We start from the raw sequence: 24,353 nt of genomic DNA on the forward strand, positions 1-24,353 counted from the left end.
TTAACATATAAAATAAAATATATCAGAGTTGTTCTTAGAGATTTATGGAAATAGTATTTAATGTATTATAAATAAATAGTCCTAGTCCAGCCTACGCGTTGTGTAAAAAAGGCTATAAATTATTTGAATTGAAATTCCATCAAAATATTATTTCCACAAGAGCGTAGTTATTATCATTAACATAAACCACATGTAATTTAAAACAAAATATAAAAATGTTAGGTAATTTTCTGTTGGCAAACCTGAGAATAAAAGAGTAGCCAGTTAGTTTTATTTGTCGGTTTGTTGGTTCTTGTCAATTGAATTATTTCACAAAGTAATTTAGCTTGAGCGGATTAAAGGCCTCGGGGTAATGAAGACGACTGTCGCAGCCAACAGAGAGAGAAAGAGAGAGAAAAGTGTGTACGAGGACTTATCTTGACAGATTACTGCACCACCCAGTGTAATTTGTTCGCGGCTTCTATGCTTCTATCTTACTTTTATTCATTATTTCTTATCTCGTTTCTTATGTGCTATGTCTCGTTGCTATACTACCAGTGCATTTATTTACAAACCACTGTAATATTCTCTTAATTTCGATGGTATTAATGTTAATGACGTTAATCTTGTCGTTAACTTTTAACTCTGATTTATGTTGTTTATTCTTTTTTTAATAAAATATTGTTATTTATTTTACCTTATCTGCTAGAAAGTCAATTACTGCGTGTACTTATGCAATTTTTACTAAACTTTAATAAAATATTTTTTCTAAGGAGTCTAATTTAAAAAAAAAAAAAAAAAAAAAATTACCATGAGTCGGATTCGAACCCTCGACCTTGAAGTGTACTTCACTTAAACTTCCAAATTGAAGTTTTTAATAAAATATTTTTTCTAAGAAGTCTAATGAAAAAAAAAAAAAAAAAAAAAAAAATTATCATGAGTCGGATTCGAACCCTCGACCTTGAAGTGTACTTCACTTAATCTTCAAAATTGAAGTTTTGAATAAATTGTATTTATAATTAAACTATTAACATTAGAAAAAAAATTTTTAAACAAAAGTTGTAAAGAATAAAATTTCCTACCAGAAAAAAATTAAAAAACATTTTTACCACGTTCAAAATTTGAATAAAAAAAATAATAAAATAAATTTGACACTGTCAATCATTATATAATTAAAATTGACTGTAACAACGGATTATTTATTACCCATTGAGTACAAAAGGGAATTTTTGTTCGAAATTGATCGATGCGTAATAACAGTCTGAGAATATTATAAAACGATCAATAATGCCCTCGAAACTAATTCACGAGAGTTCACACCTCATATTCGCCGGTTTTTATTTATTTTCTATTTTTTTTTGCATTATCAATCCTCATGCTCGGTAACACACCTCGTTGTATCATCAGGATATTTCTCAACTCTATACACCTCCGTATATCTATATGTATATTCTCAAAACGATTCGAAGCCATTTCATTTAAAAGTGATTGATGATCAAGCGGATTGGCCCTCGGCTGGTATGGCTTTAAAATAAAAATGTGAGAAAAAAAATATCTTGGATCTCTCGAATCTGTGTACTAGTCCGTTGCCGAAAAGCCCCTTTTAGCTTCGACTGGAGGAGTTTACCGCATAAATTTGTGTTAACCGGCAAAAATCTTAAATTAAATAAGAAATATTTATCTGGCAAATACAGAGATTCAAACTTATTCTAAATTGATCTATTCGATATAATAGGAAATTCCGTCGTAGCTCTAATCGATTTAACATACATCACACATGATAAATCAGCCGCTGAAATACCGATAAAGATCATCTCTATTCTCACTTTAACACTTTCATTATTTTTCAATTGACTTTTTATGAATAATTATCATTTTTTAACATTTTATATCTCTTCCCCGATCGGTAATTAATTATTTTTTTTTTTTTTTTGGTGACTAAAAATTCCCGCGAACTTCCGAATTACATTTATTTTATCAATAATTTGTACGCCTCTCAATTCTAAAAAAAAAAAAAAAAAAAAAAAAATATTACCTTGAACCAGATTCGAACCCTGAACCTTAAGGTGTACTTCATTTAAACTTCTAATGACAAAAATGAAGTTTTAAATTTGATGAATTTGTAAGGGAACTATTGAGTTTAGAAAAAAAATTTTTGAACTAAAGTTGTAGACAATTAAATTTTCTTCAAAAAAAAAAAAATTAAAAAAAATTTTTTGTAATTTATGAATTTGAGAAAAAAATCAATCATTGTATAACTATAGTTGGCTGTAATAATTGTAACTAGCAATCTTGCAGTCACTATGTGACTGCCGTGATTTGTAAACTATAAGAAATAAAATTTTGCTTTATTAAATGATGACTTTTGTTAAATTGCACTGTGCTCTCTTAAATATTGACGTTTTTGAAGATATACACATGCATTTTTGATATATTTTCCATATATACATATATATAATATATATTTTAAAGATATAAGCTCATCCCGACGTTACACTCATCAAGAGCTTTCATTTGAGTACCCACATGCATTTTTTATATATATTTCATATATATATAAATATATGAAAAATTGATGTGGGTACTTAAATGAAAAGTCTTGATGAGTGTAATGTCGGGGTGAGCTTATATCTTTAAAAATGTCGAATTATATCAGTAAAAGTATTGATTTTTTATGGTTAAAAAAAATTAAAATTCTTTTTAATAAATTTAAAATTGTCTTAAAAAATTTTAATAAATTTTTTTTGTGATTATTCTTAAGAAAAGTGATTTTAATATTAAATTTTAGTTATTATTTTTTAATATTAATACTCAAAGATAAATGATAAAATGCATTTTGATATATTTTTCATATATACATATACATAATGTATATTTTAAAGATATAAGCTCATCCTGATGTTACACTCATCAAGAGCTTTCATTTGAGTACCCACATGCATTTTTGATATATTTTTCTTATATACATATATGTAATATATAAAATATATAAAAATTTGATGTGGGTATTCAAATGAAAGGTCTCGATGAGTGTAACATCCGGATGAGCTTATATCTTTAAAAATGTCAATATTTCACAAGATACAAGGTCATTTTTAAATTTTGTATCTAGAGATAGAGCATTTTCGAATGCAACCTAAATATTTATCATGATAAAGTGACTATTGGTGAGAATGATATAAAACTATGAAAAAACACAACTCCAGATCAAGACTTTTCCAACAATGCCAAATTTAACCATAAAAACCCACGTTATCATATAAATACACTGGGCACAAAATTTTGCTCAATCTCTCAATAATATAGATTACAATTACCAACTCTGGTGGTAGAAACCATTGATAGGAATGAGCAAGAATGGAAGAAAATAAAACCTGTAGATTATGGCGCTTACAAGCCCGTCTTGATGAACTGGATGTAGCTACAGCTCTTAGCTAATGTAGTATGTCTACTATTGCGTATGTCGATGGGAGTCTATGGGATAAAAAGGTGAGCAAAAAACATACCGGTCAGGTAAAGAGGGAAGTTGAGGACGTAAAGGAGAATGCACAATGCTACCATCCCAATGAACTCTATAGAGCCGTCACTCAATCTTCCCCAGCTCCGGGACGATTAACTGTCTCTCTTTCTCTTTCTCTATCTACCTCTTCGGTATTTATGCTTTAGCATCCGAGCACTGAGCCTGCTTCGTTCCCTGGCCCCGTCATCTTCGATCCCTCCGCGCCCACTTGCACACTTATACATTACGCTTGGTGAGCATTGATCCGGACCCCGAGAAAGCGATATGCATAAAATAGTTCGAGGACCTTACAGGCACTTACGGATATCTACTACACGTCAAAATGAGGTATTGTTTTATGATAGACCGTTTTTTGGGCATCCTGTTGCCTAAAAAGTGTTCTGAGATTTTCATTTTAAATATAGATCTGTTCTTCATGGACAAATTTTGGTTAAATAAGTCTTATTTAGATAAAGAGGAGATGAAATTAATAATATAAACAATTTTCCGCATTAATTTTGACCTAAAAACCTTGAAATAACGTTTAATTTAAGTTTTAGCCTCGCAATGAGTGACTACGACAAGATGGCGGAGGGAATCAAAATGGCGGAGTTTAAAAAAGCGGGAAAATTTGATTATTTTAAAAATAAACTGAAGTTTCTTTTAAAATTGAAATTAATGGAATAAGTATCAAATATTTTGAAGTAATTTTTATGAAAATAAATTGAAGACTCAAGAACTAAAAAATTAAAATTTTTGAACAGAAAAATTGTTCTATTGATTGTAATAATTATTAAAAGCAATATTTGATATTTAAAATTGATGTTAAAGATTATTGTTTGAAATTTGAAAAAAAAGCAAATTTTTACTGTGATTAATAGCATTGTTTGACTTTTTTTGCTCTACATGCTTCCTCACGTCAAAATGTCCGGGTGACAAAATGGCGGCGTTTTAAGACCGGCGAGAAAATTCAAATCTTTTAAAAATAGATATTAAATGAATCTTTGCTCAAGAATTTTGTTTAAAGCTCTTTAAAAGAAATTTTTCTAAAGTTTTAGGCTACTGATGCATAATCTCGACAAAATGGCTGCGTGACTTAAAATGGCGGCAGTATTGAACAGTAATGTTTCTAAAAAATTAATAAAAGACGTAAATAATACCATTATTTGAGTTTTTCAGCTTTAGTCACTTCTTTATGTCAAAATGGCCGACTTTTAAAATGGCGGCGTTTTTAAAATCGGCGGGAAAATTCAAATATTTAAAAAATAACCAAAACTTTTAATTAATGATTAAATGTTTGGTTAAAATTTTTATGAAAATATTAAAAATAGCGGAATTTTAAAAACGGCGGGAAAATTCAAATCTTTTTAAAAGAAGCAAAGTTTTCTATTGAAAATTCTAATGAATTTAATAATAATTATAAAATATTTTGAAACAATTTCAATGAAATATTTAATAAAACTAAAAATGAGCGGGAAAATTAAAATTTTTTTTTAATATAAAAAAAATCAAGTGAAATAAATCGAAATTAATTAAGCGGAATTTCTCAGCCGAAAATTTCAATAAAAAACTAGAAATACAAATTGGTACACGGTAAAATAAAAATATTTATAGCGATAAATTAGTAAATATTTAATTCGCAATTAAATCTGGTATTTATAAAAATAAAAACCTGTGAATTTAGTTAATGACGACGGTTTGTCACCTTGTCACTATCCCGAAATATCGGCGTGTTAGCGGACACTGAGGACATGCACCAACCAGGTTTGGCTCGCCTTTCGGCACTTTTCTGTCCTCGTCTCTGTTCGGTTCGAATTATCGTATCTCTTGTACTCAAACTCCCTTGAAGAGTCTCCTCGAAAAGAGTCACGGTGTTTGGTGTTTGGTGTGCTACAGCGAAGGAGTTGAAGGCGAGATACGACTAACGGAAAACGAAATTAAAGTTGGTACCTCGGCCAGAACAGAACGAGATCGTTCGTACACAACTCACTATAGAGCACACAGTATCTCTGCCAGTAAAATCAAACAAAAAAGCATTTTTAAATCCACCATCCGCAAGTAAGGAACTCGAGATTCCATCGAACACCACGCACCAGAATGCAACACGAGCCCGATTTTAGAGAAAGGACTCCACCTTCTTCTCTTCTCTTCTTCTTCATTTTTATTTCTTCGGTCCTTGTAAGCCCTAAAGGGTTTGCAGACCTTTCCTGTATGTGTACTATATCTACAGTTTATTATTATTCGGCAACCGCCCACGCACGGATCGATCTCCCGCAACATTTTTGTTGTACCCAAAACAGGTCTCTATATTCTACTCATATATTGATACACACACACGTACACTTGTGTTGGGACTAACCCGGTGGGTCTCAGCGCGTGTGCAATCGTTAAAAAAGTGTTCCGCGTTCTTTCATTTCGCTCCTCTTTTTTTGTAATAAATTAATAAAATTCTGAAATCAATATTTTTTTTTTATAAATCAATCAATGATCTCGAGAAAGTGCCAGTTTCATTTTTATGGGTGAATTATTTACGAGTATTCGAAAGTTCAGTCTCTTTTTTGATAAATTTAAAGATTACATTTTTTTTTAATAGAGAATTTAATTCGCTACAAATTTTGTTCAAAAAGTTTTTTTCTAACGTCAATAGTTTGAATAGTAATTCAATAAGTTCAAAACTTCAAAACTTCAAAGTTATGAAGTACACTTGAAGGTCGAGGGTTCGGATCCTACTCATGACAATTTTTTTTTTCGTTTAATAAATCATCTATATTATTAAGAAAATAAGCAAAATTTTGTGACCAGTGTATTTATATGATAAAATCGGTTTTTATGGTTAAATTTGGTATCGTTAGAAAAGTCTTGACTTGAATTTGTGCCTTTTTAAGGTTTCATATCATTCACACTAATAAATAATTTGTGATGATAAGTATTTAGTCTGCATTCGAAAATGCTATCTCTAGATATATAATTCAAAAATGACCTTATATCTTGTGAACTATTGACATTTTTAAAGATATAAGCTCATCCCGATGTTACGCTCATAAAGACCTTTCATTTAAGTACCCTCATGCATTTTTGATATATTTTTCATACATACGTATATATAATATATATAAATATATGAAATATATAAAAAATTGATGTGGGTACTCAAATGAAAGCTCTCGATAAGTGTAACATCAGGATGAGCTTATACTTTTAAAAACGTTAATAGTTAAGAAAGTAATGGGAATTTTAACAAATATCTTGTGAATTATTGACATTTTTTAAGATATAAGCTCACCCCGAGATTAGACTTATCGAGACCTTTCATTTGAGTACCCACATCAATTTTTCATATGTTTCATATATTTATATATATATATATATATATATATATATATATATATATATATATATATATATATATATATATATATATATATATATATATATATATTTATATATATATGTATATATGAAAAATATATCAAAAATACATGTGGGTACTCAAATGAAAGCTCTTGATGAGTGAAACATCGGAATGAGCTTATATCTTTAAAATATATATGTTATATATATGTATATACGAAAAATATATCAAAAATGCATATGGGTACTCAAATGAAAGCTCTTGATAATTGTAACATCGGGATGAGCTTATATGTTTAAAAACGTCAATAGTTAAAAAAGTACAGTGCAATTTGACTAAAGTCATCATTTAATAAAGCAAAATTTTATTCATTTATAGTTCACAAGTCACGGAAGTCACATAGTGACTGCAAGGTTGCTAGTTATGGATTAATTGATACTTGTGTTGATCAGTAAAAACCTGGAACATGTCCGAGAATCGGAAATTAACACCAAATCAAGAATTAAGATGAAAGAATTAATGCGTAGGTGGGCGATGATTCTCTTGCTTCAGGGTATCATCGTTTCCATTAACTGTCGATATGTTATTTTCAATGAAGCTATTGATGCAATGGTCGATGTTCAACACTCGACTTCACTAAAGTCTTTTATAATTCGGTGTGTGGATGATGCTCACCCACGTGTCGCTTATAATCCTTGGTACCAGCATGTAAGACATTTATTGCCCAGATAACTCAGTTCGTAAATTTATACCCAGTCACGATCTATGTCCTGGTGTCGTCGATACCTCACAAATGATTATGATATTTATTTATCATTATGTTAAGGAAAAAAATAATGTTTTGTTTAATATATATAGTTTCTTTTTAATCGAATATTGCATGAAATTAGGCGTTTAAAAAGAATATGCTCATAAAGACCTTTTTGGTAGAAAATTAAATTTCCTATCTTTAATATTTCTTATCTTTAATATTTACCCCAGAATATTGATTTTAATTTTTTCTAACATGTAATATAATCCAATATCCTTAAAATCTTATTTTAAATCCAAATTTTGGTTAACTAATAAGATATACAGAAAAATTGACAAAAACCTGTTTTTTAGAAAATCAAATTTCTTATCAAATAGGTTTCTTATTATTTTTCCATATTTTCTTCTCAATATCGATTTTAAACTTTTCTTACATATTGTATAAGGGGCATTACATGCGAAAGTGGAAAATGACTAAAATTAAAAAATTTTTCAAATTCATTCTAATTTATTATTAAAAGTTTATATTTTACTAATTTGTAAAGAAAATTTTTTTTAATCAATAAAAAAATCGATTTTTCTCTCCTAGTAACTTTTCAGCCGTACTAACTTGTATCCAGGTCAAATGTTGTTTGAATAGTTTTAAGAACAAATTCATTTTATATTTGTTATTAACTAACATTTTATTATTATAGTTTTAAGAACAAATTTTTTTATGTTCGTTATTAATTAACACCTAAGTTTATCAAGATCGTGTTGTCAGCATGCTAAATCCTTTATTTGTGTTTTTTAATTAGTTTTTTTTAATTATCCTAAATAATTTATAGTTAAATATATAAACAATAATGTTTCTAAGGTTGAAATAATATAAAAGTCTTTTTAATAAACAACTTGATGTAGACATTTTGTATTTGTCCCACCAGTCACAAATGCCTGTCCCGCCAGTCACAATAAAAACAAATTTTGCACGCCTCATAGCGCGAAGCGCGTGAGGTTGTGCTTTATACTCGACTCGTCAAGGTCAAGCAATTTTGTGATCTTTAAATGTCTCTATCACAACCATATTACACTTATACAATAATATAAGTAGATGTACACGGAGAAAACACTTAAATTAAACCATCTTTTACTTTCTAAAATCATTTCATGTTGCTATTTTAAAAAAAAAAACGTTTTGAAAAAAATTTTACGTGGACGTCCGGATGTCACCCCATTTTGGATGTACCAACGATTGATCCCGAACAAATTGATATTTCAAGACCGGACCTTTTTTATTAGTTTACGAATGCGATGAACTGGGTCCGTATTTCATATCAGTAGCCTAGTTTACGTATTTTTTTTTTAAATTGAATTTTTATTAAAATTTATTACGATATAACCGTACAAAGACAAACGAATTTTTCTTATTTGTCACGTGAAAACTATGGCGCCACTTGATAAAGCTAGATTTTTTTAGACTGCGTGTGCACACGTAGAAAAAAATTTGGTTAAAATAACCTAAGACATGTTCTAGTTACAAATGCATTTGTTAACATAGGGATAACAAATTATATGTTAAAATAACAAAATTTAGGTTATAGCAAGTTATTGATATGTTATAACAACAAAACAATTTGGTAACTATAGCAAAATCTTTAAGTAGATTCGACAAAATAATTTAGTTGGTATAACAAATTTTTTTGTTGAAACAGCAAAATTATTCTATTAAAATAACAAATAAATTTACATTAAATGTTACATTAAATTTTATAAGAATCCATAATTTAAAAATATGCTATAATCAGTGATATCTGATTTGGAAAATATTTTACAAATTAGTTTTGTTATTGCAATAAAATGTTTCGTTAGGACAACAAATTGATTTGGTGATTTAACAGACTGGTTTGTTAGTACAACTTGAAACATTTTGTTAATGCGACTAATGGATTTGTTACTATAACTACACTCATTTGTTACCAGAACATATTTTTCAGTTATCCCGTCTTTTGTTATTTCAACAAAATCATTTTTATGCATGCATATAACAAGAAAAAAGGGCGCTGATATTAAAAAAAAAAAAAATACTCTGTAAGAAATTACTTAATTATAATTTTCTTTTTTTTATCAGTTACACAATTTATTTTTTCTTAAAAAATGAATGAGCGTTATGAGGCGTGCACTTTTGGATTTCCCAAACTTTTTTTAATTGTTTCTGCGTAGGTAATCAGTCTAATTCTTCATAATATTGATTGTTTGTAGAATAAATTTTGTATTGAGCGAGAAGTATTTTTCAAAAGTTTAGTGGTCGTACTGAAATTGGACTTTAAGTATACCTTTGGTAAGAGAGAAGGATTTGTTCTTAGTCCCACCAGTCACACTCAGTCAAATGATAATTACGAGTAACTTAAAAAGTAATGGAGATTTCAGACAAAGGGATGTTGTTAATTAGTTATTCTTCTATATTATAAGATAAACTTCACTATAGTATACGTTTCAGTCACATAATTATTTATAATCTATGGAATTCCAGAATCAAATGTCCCACCAGTCGCTATGGAATTCCCCTTCTCGTAACTCTAATATTTAGTTCAGAATATTAATTGTAAAATAGTAATAATTTCAATTCTCCATCAAACATATAACTATCCTCTTCTCTTCGCGTAACTTGAAGATTTATAATTTATAATTGTACATCAAGAATGCCGGAGTATTTCTCTCGGAAGTCTACCCACGCGATCCGAACTCTGAGGACAGTGTGGTTATTTATGCAAGCCAAATCCACGTCTTGCTAATTGTGCGATTCATCCAACATCGTGACTCAACCTTATCGTTTCGTTTGATTCAGATCCTGGTCCTGATTTTGGTAGGAACTTTACCAGAATTCACCAGCCTATTATTTATTGTTAGCAAAGTAGGGAGCAAAAAGCGGAAATATATTGTAGCAAAGCTGTCAGTCTCTTCTCTGGTAAAAGTAATACCGGCACGCAAAGAGAGAATACCAGAGATGGCTTCTCGACTTACTCGTACAGCTCTATCTGTCGAGGTTGTTAAAGTTAAGACAAAAACCCGTGGCTGCACAGATACCGCGTGACCACTCACACACAAAAGCCAGCACACATCACTAACTCAGGTTTTACATCTGAACATCCTCTGTTTGCCAACACAGTCTGGGACTCTTTTCTTCTCTCTCCCTGGCCAGAAGATAACCTCTACCTTATACCTTTCCCGTTCAGCTGAAAAACTCACGAATCCCAAGGTGTACGCGCACTGGATCATGCCAAAGAAGTCCTGCTTGTTTATTTCCCGTCTTATTCAAGGTCGCCCAACAAGTGCCAGCAATGTAATAGTGCTTTATTTTTTCACCATTAATCATCATCAAATCCACGGGAGAAGATGATAGTTATATTTTCATGGAGAATGCTAATCATTACTGTGTTGGTAAAAATGATTTTTCTAAGATTAATATTAAAAACTAGCTGTTACCCGCCCGCATCGCTGAGCGCTTTATAGAATTGAATTTTTAGATCTAGAATTGAAATTTAATTGGAGTATTGTTTTTATTTGCACAGATTCCAAATGAGCATTGAAAGTTTTAGTTAAAGTCATTGCATGTCTCATAAGTCAAGTTGAAATCTGTTTAGCTTCAAGTGCGACGAACAATTTTTCAGTTATTTAAAATTTTCTAAGTGACATCAATTTTTTATAGAAAATAAATTTAACATGTTTTTTACGAATTCTATTTAAATAAGTAGCCAAATTTATTTTTCACATATCTAGTGTTTGGAAAATCCATTCATTTTAATCTATTACTTTCCCGCGATCCCGCAATAAGAACAATTTATAAGTTATGTAATCAGCACAAATAACATGTATGTAAAATTGTTAGTCCGTTGACTGAATTACTACATGTAATGTTAAGTTTTGGAAACCTTACAATGACTTTTTTCCCGCTGCTTAAGAGACGTTTGTTGTAAGGAAATTTTTAGTAAATGTTATTGAAACTCAATAGACATGGCTTAAATTTCATGTTTCCAAAAGTCCTAGTTTATAAACAACAACATTTTTAGTAGATTTCATAGAAATCTAACTATTTTATTTCATGGAACCAATTATCATAACTAAACACAAGATCAGCATATAAATATAAATTTTCAACACTTAGTTCACCAGACATAATTAGCTTCTTTCTTAAACTTTTTTTAAATGACGTTAAATCAATCAAATATTAAGGTTATGTAATAAAAACGAAAGAAAATCGTATTAAAAACAAATGAATGAAAAATGAGAATCTTTTGTTTTTAGTAGCGGGAAAAAATGTATATAAAAGTAAATCGTACAAAAATGAGAAAGGGTTGATAAAATCCAAAAAATAAGTTGCAAATAACCATCAATTTTTCAGTTATTTAAAATTTTCTAAGTGACATCAATTTTTTATGGAAAATAAATTTAACATGTTTTTTACGAATTCTATTTAAATAAGTAGCCAAATTTATTTTTCACATATCTAGTGTTTGGAAAATGCATTCATTTTAATCTGTTGCATTCCCTTGATCCCGCAATAAGAACAATTTATAAGTTATGTAATCAGCAAAAATAACATGTATGTAAAATTGTTAGTCCGTTGACTAAATTACTACATGTAATGTTAAGTTTTGGAAACCTTACAATGACTTTTTTCCCGCTGCTAAAGAGACGTTTGTTGTAAGGAAATTTTTAGTAAATGTTATTGAAACTCAATAGACAATGCCTAAATTTCATGTTTCCAAAAGTCCTAGTTTATAAACAACAACATTTTTAGTAGATTTCATAGAAATCTAACTATTTTATTTCATGGAACCAATTATCATAACCAGACACAAGATCAGTATATAAATATAAATTTTCAACACTTAGTTCACCAGACATAATTAGCTTCTTTCTTAAACTTTTTTTAAATGACGTTAAATCAATCAAATATTAAGGTTATGTAATAAAAACGAAAGAAAATCGTATTAAAAACAAATGAATGAAAAATGAGAATCTTTTGTTTTTAGTAGCGGGAAAAAATGTATATAAAAGTAAATCGTACAAAATGAGAAAGGGTTGATAAAATCAAAAAAAAAAGTAGCCTATAAACATCTACTAAAAAATCCTGCTTCGAATAGTAGCAGTCCCATCCCGATAGTTTCAGTAGTTTTGACGTCAACTTTAGTCAAAGGAACCCTATTTTGCTTATATAGATATAGATGTAATCAGCAAAAATAAAATGTATGTAAAGTTGTTTGGGATGTGAGGGCGTTGAGTTATTTAGTGAAGTAAACGAAGATGTACAATTATAATTTTTATTTAAATATCTTTAATTGCTAATACACGCGTGTACTTAAAACGAGGTGAAGTTACGATTATGCGATACGAAGCTTGGGGGTCACTCGGTAGAACTGAAAATTTTCAAGTGTCCATCTCGGCCTCCGACCTCTCCTGGGGTAGGGGGTACTCGATGGAAGTATATAGCAAATATACTAAGGGTAGGAGTACTTAGTTGTATGTAAGTATGAAAAATTGATATACGTAGGTACATGTACAGGAATGATTCTTTAGGTACACACAAATTATAGAATTGATATACGTAGGTACATGTACAGGATAGATTCTCAAATTATAGAAAAGTAGAAGTATTTTAGTTAAAAGGGATAGATAGAGAGAGAGAGAGAGAGAGAGAGAAAAATAGATATATAGGTATAGGTATAGAGAGCAATTAGTGAGGTCTTGGGTCCGGTCGCTGGCCAGGCGACAAGAGTTTTTAATCCCTTAATTGCTCTTTAGAAAAAGGTATGTTATTGAGAATATTTTGTGGAAAATATTTGGGAAAAAACCCTTAAGCTTCTTACAACAAACTTATACCTATTTTTAATCTTATGACAATTCATTTTATTAGGGTCTCGCCAGCTGCAAATGTGAATTTTATTATATTGCACCAAAATTATAATAAACTAAAATTTCCCAAAAATGCTCTTGCAGCAGACGAGATTTATCAGTTGTTTGGCATCACCAAGTAAATTATAATCTAGTATAATTTATGGTGATGAGACACAACTGAAACTTTTCTAACAAAATTTTAATACCGTTGTAGAAAAATCTACAACTTAAGTAATTACTATATTAATTACCTATTACTAATAAATAATAATAATAATAATAATAATAATCATAATTATTAACTAAATAATTATATGCTAATAATAATAATTAAATAATGTTAATAAATATAAATAATAATCAAATAATATTAATAATCATAACTGATAATGAATTAAAATTAATAATTATAAATAATAATTATTTAAATTAATTTACAAAAAAAATGGTGGAAGATATGACCCCCACATCACCCCCCTGCCAGTGATGAAGTCACGAATATCCAGCCTGGAAACGGTCAGGAAATCGTACTCGTCTTCCTGTCCTTGTTTGCCGTGGGACGTCGATCCTTGGTGGAACGTCCGGGCCCAGCTCTGGTAGTGCTGGAATTGGAAGCTCTGGAGCTGTTTGGACTTCTGGTTGATGTTGGTGCTCTGGTGGAGCCGCGGGGTTTCTTGGGCGTCCACGTCGTGGGCGTGCGATGATCACCTCGTCGTCTGGCTTCACTTGTTCTGGCTGCGGTTGTGAGAGCTCTGGTGGATTTACAGGCCCTCTTGGACGGCCGCGTCGTGGAAGAGCGATGACAACCTCGTCATCTGGTTCCTCCAGTTCTGGTTCTTCGATGTCGCTTGCCACTGTATATGCCGGTTTCAGACGATCAACTGTGATTGTAGTGTTTCTGCCATCCATGTTGACGGTGAAAAACCTATCAGCTCTACTGATAACCGGATAAGGTCCTGTATATGGTTGTTGAAGCGGCTGTTTGGGTCCGTCGTATCGCACAAACACATGACTGGCTGTAGTAAGATCCTTGAACACGAAGATCTTTTTCTCGCCATGTCGATTTATAGCTGCTGGACGTAGTTGCTGGAACCGTTTTCTGAGTTCTTTGATGAAGGTCGCCGCAACAGGATCGTCATTCTGTGGTGCACGTGACGTTAGGAACTCGCCTGGAATACGTAAAGGTTGACCGTACAACATCTCTGCAGTTGTAGCGCCCAAATCTTCCTTCCAAGCTGAACGAATGCCCAGCATGACTGATGGTAGTGCTTCTGTCCATCGGTCTTGATGACAGCGAATAGCTGCTTTTAGTTGCCTGTGAAAACGCTCGACCATGCCGTTTGCTGCAGGATGATAAGCCGTTGTTCGGATGTGAGTCGTGCCGGCTATTTGATTTAGATGTCTGAATAAGTTAGACTCGAACTGCCGACCTTGGTCCGTGGTAACGCGCAGTGGAACACCAAATCGCGCGATCCAGTTATCGAAAAACGCTCGAGCAACTGTCACAGCTTCCTGGTCTGGGAGTGGAACTACCTCTGGCCAACGGGAGAACCTGTCTATCATAGTTAAGCAATACCGATTGCCATCGCAATGCGGCATAATGATTAAATCTAAATGGACATGTTCAAACCTGGACGATGGAGGGGCAAACGACCCAACTGGAGCTGAGACGTGGCGAGTGACTTTGGCTCGCTGACACTCGAGACAACATCTAGCCCATCTCCTACAATCTGCCCTCATAGATGGCCAGATATACCGCTGTGCTGCAAGTTTGCATGTTGCGTTAGCTCCAGGATGCGACAGCTGGTGAACGGAGTTGAATGCTGCTTGTCTGAATGGTTCAGTGATGAACGGGCGTGGTACCGCAGTCGAAACATCACACTTAACCATGATGCCTGATCCTGGAATTGGGACTAGCTTTAGCTGGAGCGCTGAGGATTGGTGTTGCAGGTCCAAAAGCTCCTGATCTGTCTTTTGAGATTCTGCTAACGCCTCGTAGTCGATTGTAGACTCCAATTCCTCAATGCGTGATAGTGCATCAGCAACGACGTTCTCTTGGCCTGACACATGACGGATGTCCGTAGAAAACTGGCCAACGAAGTCCAAGTGACGTTGTTGACGTGGTGAACACTGCGCTGATCTTAACTTAAAAGCAAAGGTTAGAGGTTTATGGTCAGTATAAATAGAAAACTCACATGCTTCGACCATATGTCGGAAATGCTTCACTGCTAAGTATATTGCCAGCAGCTCCCTGTCATACGCGCTGTACTTCTGCTCTGCAGGGCTGAGTTTCTTTGAAAAGAAATTAAGCGGCTGCCATGATTCATCAACCCATTGTTGTAGAACTGCTCCGATGCCTACATCAGAGGCATCCGTGAAAATGGCTAGTAGAGCTTCTGACTTCGGGTGGACCAACAGTGTGGCTTGCGCCAAGCTTTCCTTGCATGTCTCGAATGCGGCGACTGCTGCAGGGGTCCACTTGACTGGTGCACGGCCTTTAACGTCTCCTCGAAGTAGCTCGTTCAGCGGTGCCTGGATGTCTGCAGCTTTGGGTATGAACCTACGGTAGAAGTTCAACATACCCAAAAACTGACGAAGTTGTTTACCTGTCGTTGGTTGAGGGAACGAGCGAATAGTTTCCACTTTTTCGGGCAATGGACGTGTGCCCTCTCTGGAAACCATGTACCCGAGGAATTCGACCTCGGACACGCCGAAGATACACTTGTTGGGATTGATCACCACACCATAACTCTCCAACCTCTCGCAGAGTGTTCTGAGATGTTTCATGTGCTCTTCCGGTGACGATGAGGCGATAAGGATGTCATCAATGTAGGCGTAACAAAAGTCCAAACCACGAAGTACCTCGTCCATGAAGCGCTGGAACGTTTGGGCTGCGTTTCGGAGTCCAAATGTCATAAATGGAAACTCAAATAAGCCGAACGGCGTCGTGATGGCTGTCTTTTGAATGTCCTCCGGAGCTACTGGAATCTGATTAAAAGCGCGAACCAAATCAATTCGGGAAAATATTTTCTTACCGTGGAGCAAATATGAGAAGTCGTGGATGTGTCGCACAGCATATTTGTCCGGTCTGGTCCGGTTGTTGAGGCCTCTGTAGTCTCCGCATGGACGCCACTCGTCATCCTTTTTAGGGACCATGTGTAGAGGTGCAGCCCAGGGACTCTTTGACGGTCGTGCAAGTCCTAGGCGCATCATGGCTTCGAACTCCTTCTTCGCTGCCAACAGCTTGTCGGGGGCCAATCGCCTTGGCTTCAGCGCCACTGGTGGTCCTGATGTCGTTATGATGTGGTGTTGAGTCTGATGCTTCACTTCTCCTGGAGCACCACATGGTCGCGTAATCGATGGAAATTCCTCCAGGAGTTTATGGTATTCGGAAGAGCCTGAGATAACCCTGATGCCCGGGTCCTCGCACTGAATTATCTCACCAACAAGACCAATTTTCGTGGTTGTATCTATCAGCCTGCCGTTCTTGAGATCAACCAGCAGTCCATAATGCGACAGGAGGTCTGCGCCGATGATAGGCTTGGAAACATCTGCGACTAAGAACCTCCATGTGAAGTCTCGCCTTAGCCCAAGATTTAGTGTAAACGTCGCAACACCATATGTATAAATCGGTGTACCGTTGGCCGCAGAAAGTTCGTATGTTGCTTTCTTACACGGTCCGCGGTAAATTTTGCGCGGAATCACACACAAGTCCGCTCCAGTGTCGATCAGGAAACGCATACCTGATTCACGGTCCCGGACAAATAGACGGCTGTGGGTTATTGGGCGAGTGTCGTCGGCCGCCATTAACGACCGCCCTGGTCGTTTCCCGGCGTCCAATTACACGGGGAAGTACAATGATCTGCTTTATCGGCAAATATCCAATGATACCAGCACATACCTGGAGGGCGTGGGCCCCGCTGACGTGACCGAGAGCGGGGTCTCTCTTGAGAATTCTGACCTCGATGAGGTGTCTGGGATCTGCCGCGCCTATAAAATTCTGCTTCCCTTCCACGGGAGTTCATGCTGCCTAGATGGTTCTTGATCTCCGCTATCTCTAGGCGCAGTTGTTGCATCGCTAGGGCAAGTTGTGTATCCTGCGTCACCGCCACCTCTGAGATTGACGGGCGCGAGGGCAGCAATCCATGAATAATGTCGGCGACCTCTGCCATAGCTGTGATGCCCTTTTCCTGCTGGGTGGCCATCGCCGTTTGATACTTTTCCGGCAACCCCCGTAGCCACAGTGTCTTGAGAAGACTGTCAGGAAATGATGATCCAGCTTGCGCTTGCAATCGGCGAAGATATTGCGACGGTTTCTCGTCGCCCATTTTCTCTCCTTCAAGCAGCTTGCGGGTCTTCTCTTCTTGACTGATGCTCAACCTTTTGATAAGCTGCTCTTTCAGCTCGTCGTACAGGGCAGCAGAAAGCGGTTTCATAATGATGTCCCGCACTTCGGTCACGTATCGCGAAGGTATTGATGATAATACTTGCAGGTACTGCTGCTGCTTATCGATGATGTGGTTTCTTAAAAATTGAGATTCGACCATCGCGAACCACATCTCGGGATCTGCCGCAACGAACTCGGGAAATCGTTGTGAAGCCACTACCGTCACCGCATTGCCTCCATTTAATTCCTCACCGTTAACCATTTTAATTTTTAAACTATCGACTACAAATTTAAAGAAGATTAATCACACGCGCACAAAATACTCACTTGATTTGCAATACCCACAAATCACCAGAAGAAAAGAAAAAATTACGCGATATAAATCTGATTTAAATTGAAATTTAAAACGCGAATTATTATTCGAAACTAGGGGTCACCACTTTGGGATGTGAGGGCGTTGAGTTATTTAGTGAAGTAAACGAAGATGTACAATTATAATTTTTATTTAAATATCTTTAATTGCTAATACACGCGTGTACTTAAAACGAGGTGAAGTTACGATTATGCGATACGAAGCTTGGGGGTCACTCGGTAGAACTGAAAATTTTCAAGTGTCCATCTCGGCCTCCGACCTCTCCTGGGGTAGGGGGTACTCGATGGAAGTATATAGCAAATATACTAAGGGTAGGAGTACTTAGTTGTATGTAAGTATGAAAAATTGATATACGTAGGTACATGTACAGGAATGATTCTTTAGGTACACACAAATTATAGAATTGATATACGTAGGTACATGTACAGGATAGATTCTCAAATTATAGAAAAGTAGAAGTATTTTAGTTAAAAGGGATAGATAGAGAGAGAGAGAGAGAGAGAGAAAAATAGATATATAGGTATAGGTATAGAGAGCAATTAGTGAGGTCTTGGGTCCGGTCGCTGGCCAGGCGACAAGAGTTTTTAATCCCTTAATTGCTCTTTAGAAAAAGGTATGTTATTGAGAATATTTTGTGGAAAATATTTGGGAAAAAACCCTTAAGCTTCTTACAACAAACTTATACCTATTTTTAATCTTATGACAATTCATTTTATTAGGGTCTCGCCAGCTGCAAATGTGAATTTTATTATATTGCACCAAAATTATAATAAACTAAAATTTCCCAAAAATGCTCTTGCAGCAGACGAGATTTATCAGTTGTTTGGCATCACCAAGTAAATTATAATCTAGTATAATTTATGGTGATGAGACACAACTGAAACTTTTCTAACAAAATTTTAATACCGTTGTAGAAAAATCTACAACTTAAGTAATTACTATATTAATTACCTATTACTAATAAATAATAATAATAATAATAATAATAATCATAATTATTAACTAAATAATTATATGCTAATAATAATAATTAAATAATGTTAATAAATATAAATAATAATCAAATAATATTAATAATCATAACTGATAATGAATTAAAATTAATAATTATAAATAATAATTATTTAAATTAATTTACAAAAAAAATGGTGGAAGATATGACCCCCACAGTTGTTAGTCCGTTGACTGAATTAGTACATATAATGTTAAGTTTTAAAAACTTCACAATGACTTTTTTCCCGCTGCTAAAGAGACGTTTGTTGTAAGGAAATTTTTAGTAAATGTTATTGAAACTCAATAGACATGGCCTAAATTTCATGTGTCAGAAAGTCCTAGTGTATGAACAACAATATTTTTAGTAGATTTCATAGAAATCTAACTATTTTATTTCATGGAACCAATTATCATAACCAAATACAAGATCAGCATATAAATATAAATTTTCAACACTTAGTTCACCAGACATAATTAGCTTCTTTCTTAAACTATTTTTAAATGACGTTAAATCAATCAAATATTAAGGTTATGTAATAAAAACAAAAGAAAATCGTATTAAAAACAAATGAATGAAAAATGAGAGTCTTTTGTTTTTATTAGCGGGAAAAAATGAATATAAAAGTAAATCGTAAAAAAAATGAGAAAAGGTCGATAAAATCCAAAAAGTAAGTAGCCTATAACCATCTACGAAAAATTCTGCGTCGAATAATAGCAGTCCTATCTCGATAGCTTCAGCCGTTCTTGAGTTATAAATAGTGTAACTAATACGACTTTTTTTTATGCATATAGATTTAATTTTCTACAAAAATGATCTTCAATTTTTTCTTATCCTTTATTATTTAGCCAGAATATTCATTTTTTATTCCGTCGATAAATGTGTGTAATTATACTACTGTTAAAAAAGTTAAAATCAAAATTTCAGGCTAAATATAAAAAATCACAGATACTTTCTTGGTAGGAAATTAAATTTTCTACAAAAAAAGTCATTACAGTAATATCACTAATACTGCCCAATATTCCGTAATTATAAATTTTAAATACACCAATCCAGAATGCTAAATCCCTTAATTTTTTAAAAAAATTCCAGGATGAAAATTTCTAAGCACCTTAAAAATATTAATACCTACCAATCCAGTAACTGTTGCAGTAGTTTATTATCAGGATTGCATCAAGCTGTTCCAGCGTATGTCAATAATATTGATGAATTACATCTGCAGGTGGTTGCGTGTCTTTTTTTATCTCCCGAATTCTCGAAAATCATCATATTATTTTGTATCAATATAAACAACTCTGTTGGAATGTACTTTTAGAAGCTTGAAGAAGTAATTGTTGAATTTATCGAATTTTTTGATATATTGCGTCTCTACAGCATAGCCTGAGGAGGACTCTGTTACATTGTAGAGTAAATAACATACATTTAAGACATTGTATCGTTTCGAATAAATTTAAAATAAACCCGGCAAATATTAATAAGAAGGGCAGATCGCAAAGGGTGCGGCGTTCTTCTCACTCAGTTCCCGAAATTCTACCCTTAGGTGATCGCTGGTGGATCCACCAATCATGCTAATGAATTACTGCCGTGTAGTATCGGTTCCGATCTCGGCAGCTAATTCGACCAGGCCTGGGGTCTTTTGCAAAATCTGGTTTCGGCTCACTTGTTTCTTTATTCTCCGGCCAAGGGCTTATGTAATACCTTTGCTTCTGTATTGCTTCCTTTCCTCACCTCCTCAGATTCTTTAGTTGGTCAATGGACTCTCACATTCAAGAATTTAGAAAAGCTAGGCTAAAACTATTTTTAATCGACTGCAAAAACTATTTTTAAAGAATACAATCTAATTGCAACCAAAAATCTTACAAAAAAAACTTGAATTCAAATTTTAACTAAAATATTATATATACAAAAAATTCACAAGAAATATATTTTGTAAAAAATTTAATCTTCTACAAAAAAGAAATCTATAAATTTTTTACTATTTTTGGTAGTTTATTCAGAATCTTGATTTGAAGTTATCGCTATAAAAAAATTTAATTAATTTAATCATATATTTTTAGGAGTTATTTTTAAATAAATTCAGATTAAATTCCTTTAGAATAGTTCTTCAATAATGTGGTTTATTGCCAAAAAATAGTTTGGAGCTTATAAATACTCTGGTGAGATTTTTCTGCCAGCGAGAAGGCGTAGCCACCTGGCGGTGAAACCAGGAACTAAGTTCTAAAAAAAACACTAATAAATTCTACATTATAAAGACCAAATTATACTTAAGTATTTTAACATCAAATTATCATCACAATATCTCAAAATTTCATCAAAAATTGAGAAATTTTGAATTATAAAATAATTTATAGCTAATTAATTACGTTTATGTTCAATATTAATTTTAGTTAAATAAATTTATTGTAAATGGCTCTTTATCCATGTATTTTATTCATAGGAAAGATTTCGGTTCCTTTCATATACTTTGGTAAATTTTTTCTGTAAGCGAGAAGGCATAGCCACCTAGCAACGAAACCAAGAACTAAAATCTAACAAAAAATCCAAATCAATTTTAAAATTATATAGATAAAGTTATATTGTTGTTTTTTGATATCAAATTATCATCAAAATTTCTTAAAATTTTCATATAAATTGAGAAATTTTAAATAGTAACATAATTTACAGCTAATTAATTACGTTTATATTCAATATTACTGTCAGTTAATTAAGTTTATTGTAAATACCTTTTTATTTATGCATTTTATTAATATGAAAAATTTTAGTTCCTTTTATATATTCTGGTATAATTTTTGTGGAAGCGAGAAGGTATAGCCACCTAGCGGTGAAACCAAGAACTAAAATCTGACAAAAACACCAATCAATTTAATATTATATAGATTAAATACTATTGAAGTTTTTAAATATTAAATTATCATCAAAATTCCTTAAAATTTTCATAAAAATTAAGAAATTTTGAATTCTAACATAATTTACATTTATTTTATTACATTTATATTCAGTACTAATGTCAGTTAATGATATTCATCATAAATACCTTTTTATTTATGCATTTTATAGATTGGAAAAATTTTTGTTTCTTTTAAATACTCTAGTAAATTTTTTCTGCAAGCGAGAAGGCGTAGCCACCTAGCGGTGAAACCAAGAACTAAATTCTAAAAAAAATACTAATTTCATACTATTCAGACTACATTGCATTGAAATGTATTAAATTATTAAAAAAATGAGTTGTATCAAAGAAAATTCTTAAATGCAGATCTTTAAAAGTTTGGAAAATCCAAAAGTGCACGCCTCATAACGCTCATTCATTTTTTAAGAAAAAAATTAATTGTGTAATTGATTAAAAAAAAAAAAATTATAATTAAGTAATTTCTTACAGAGTATTTATTATTTTTTTTTAAATATCGGCGCTCTTTTTTCTTGTCATATGTAGACGCAGTCTAAAAAAATCTAGCTTGATCAAGTGGCGCCATAGTTTTCACGTGACAAATAAGAAAAGTTCGTTTGGCTTTGTACGGTTGTATCGTAGTGAATTTTAATAAAAATTCAATTAAAAAAAAAAAATACGTAAACCAGGCCACTGATATGAAATACGGACCCAGTTCATTGAATTCTTAAACTAATAAAAAAGGTCCGGTCTTGAAATATCAATTTGTTCGGGAGTAATCGTTGATACATCCAAAATGGAGTGACATCCGGACGTCCACGTAATATTTTTTTCAAAACGATATTTTTTTCAAAATAGCAACATGAAATGATTTTAGAAATTAAAAGATGGTTTAATTTAAGTGTTTTTTCGGTGTACATCTACTTAAATCATTGTATAAGTGTAATATGGTTGTGATAGAGGCATTTAAAGATCACAAAATTGCTTGACCTTCACGAGTCGAGTATAAAGCACAACCTCACGCGCTTCGCGCTATGAGGCGTGCAAAAAATAATTTTATTCGTATATTAAAAAAATTTTCTCTTGAATTTATTTTTTTTAAGGATGATCAGCGTGTGAGTGTGTGGGAGAGGACAGAGGGTAGAGTCTAATTTACACTTACACGCAAAGATATAAGGAGAAGAGTAGAGTCTTCCTGCCTATAGCTCATCGGGCGTATAGGTTAGCCGCGGAAATTAGTCACCGTTTGCATTATGAATGGGCCCATCGAGAACGTCCGCGAGCGTACCGCGTTTCGGGTACATTAAGAGAAATTGAAGTTGAGTTGTGTCTGCAGGACCTCTCGAGCATTCCCTTCTCGGTCCTTTCTCCGGGCAGCAACAAATAAATGACATAGTACAATTTGCTACCAAGAAAAATTCTTACCGGCGATTTAACATTTAATTATTATTTATCGTAGCATGCCTTAAAAGAAACCAACATACAAATAAAATAATATGAATAATAAGTAATATATTAACTTGACTAATTTAAAATTGCTTTTTTCGTTTGCTCTCTAGGTACAAGCGACGGACCCCGACTGCGGCGTGAACTCCATGGTGAACTACACCCTGGCAGCAGGACAACTCGCCAGCGAGCAGCTTTTCGTAAGAAGCGATTCTGGTGAGATCTGCGTGAGATCGCCCTTGGATCGTGAGCTTGCTTCGTACTTGGAACTCCCAGTTGTTGCTACAGATCGAGGTGAGATTCGTTTATTTTTTAATTACTAATTTTTAATACACTTGCTATTTTTATTATAATTAAGATTAAATTTATATTTCGAATTAAATCTTGAAATTCTGGACTAAATTTTTTAATCAGGCAAATTTACATAAAAAAAAAATTCCTTGACGGGAGAATAAAATTCTTGGTCCAAGAAAATTTTCGAGTGCTTGAAGGAAGACCGAAGTTGTGTTGGCCGAAGTAAAAATTTTTCTTTAAATTCTATTCTTGGTGAAAGTCATTTTTTCTTAATTCACATCATAAATACTTGATACAATAAATTTTTATATTTTATCAAGATTTTTAGATACTTTAGGGAAGCAGCGCCACCTACTTCAGGTGAGAAAAAAATTTTCTCACCTTGAGAAAATTTTTCTCAAGAATATTTGATACCCATTTTATATTATTTTAGCGTGCAATTATACATATTGAATGAAAAAAAATTAGAAAAACGGTTGACCCTGAAGGCCATCCCTGCAACTTCCCGCTAATTCCATACTTAG

The 24,353-nt window shown here is 33.1% G+C and overlaps 1 protein-coding gene and 1 long non-coding RNA gene across 3 annotated transcripts in view; one reads left to right on the forward strand and one right to left on the reverse strand.

Annotated features, from left to right (window-relative positions):
- LOC123271071 (protein dachsous) overlaps positions 1-24,353 on the forward strand; it is a 296,162-nt gene that overhangs the window by 191,323 nt on the left and 80,486 nt on the right. The window contains exon 2 of the mRNA XM_044737301.1: positions 23,649-23,829. Within this exon, the coding sequence (XP_044593236.1) occupies positions 23,649-23,829 (181 nt within the window). The remainder of the gene's footprint in view (positions 1-23,648; positions 23,830-24,353) is intronic.
- Positions 1-24,353, reverse strand: part of LOC123271073 — a 76,569-nt gene that overhangs the window by 1,976 nt on the left and 50,240 nt on the right. The window contains exon 1 of one of the 2 annotated variants that reach the window (XR_006510773.1): positions 20,338-20,413. The exons of the other annotated variant lie outside the window; for it this stretch is intronic. This is a non-coding gene — a long non-coding RNA (uncharacterized LOC123271073). Of the gene's footprint in view, positions 1-20,337; positions 20,414-24,353 lie in introns of those variants that run through there. 2 annotated transcript variants of the gene reach the window in all.

Source organism: Cotesia glomerata, linkage group LG8 (genome assembly GCF_020080835.1).
Source record: "Cotesia glomerata isolate CgM1 linkage group LG8, MPM_Cglom_v2.3, whole genome shotgun sequence".
Classification (NCBI taxonomy): domain Eukaryota; kingdom Metazoa; phylum Arthropoda; class Insecta; order Hymenoptera; family Braconidae; genus Cotesia; species Cotesia glomerata.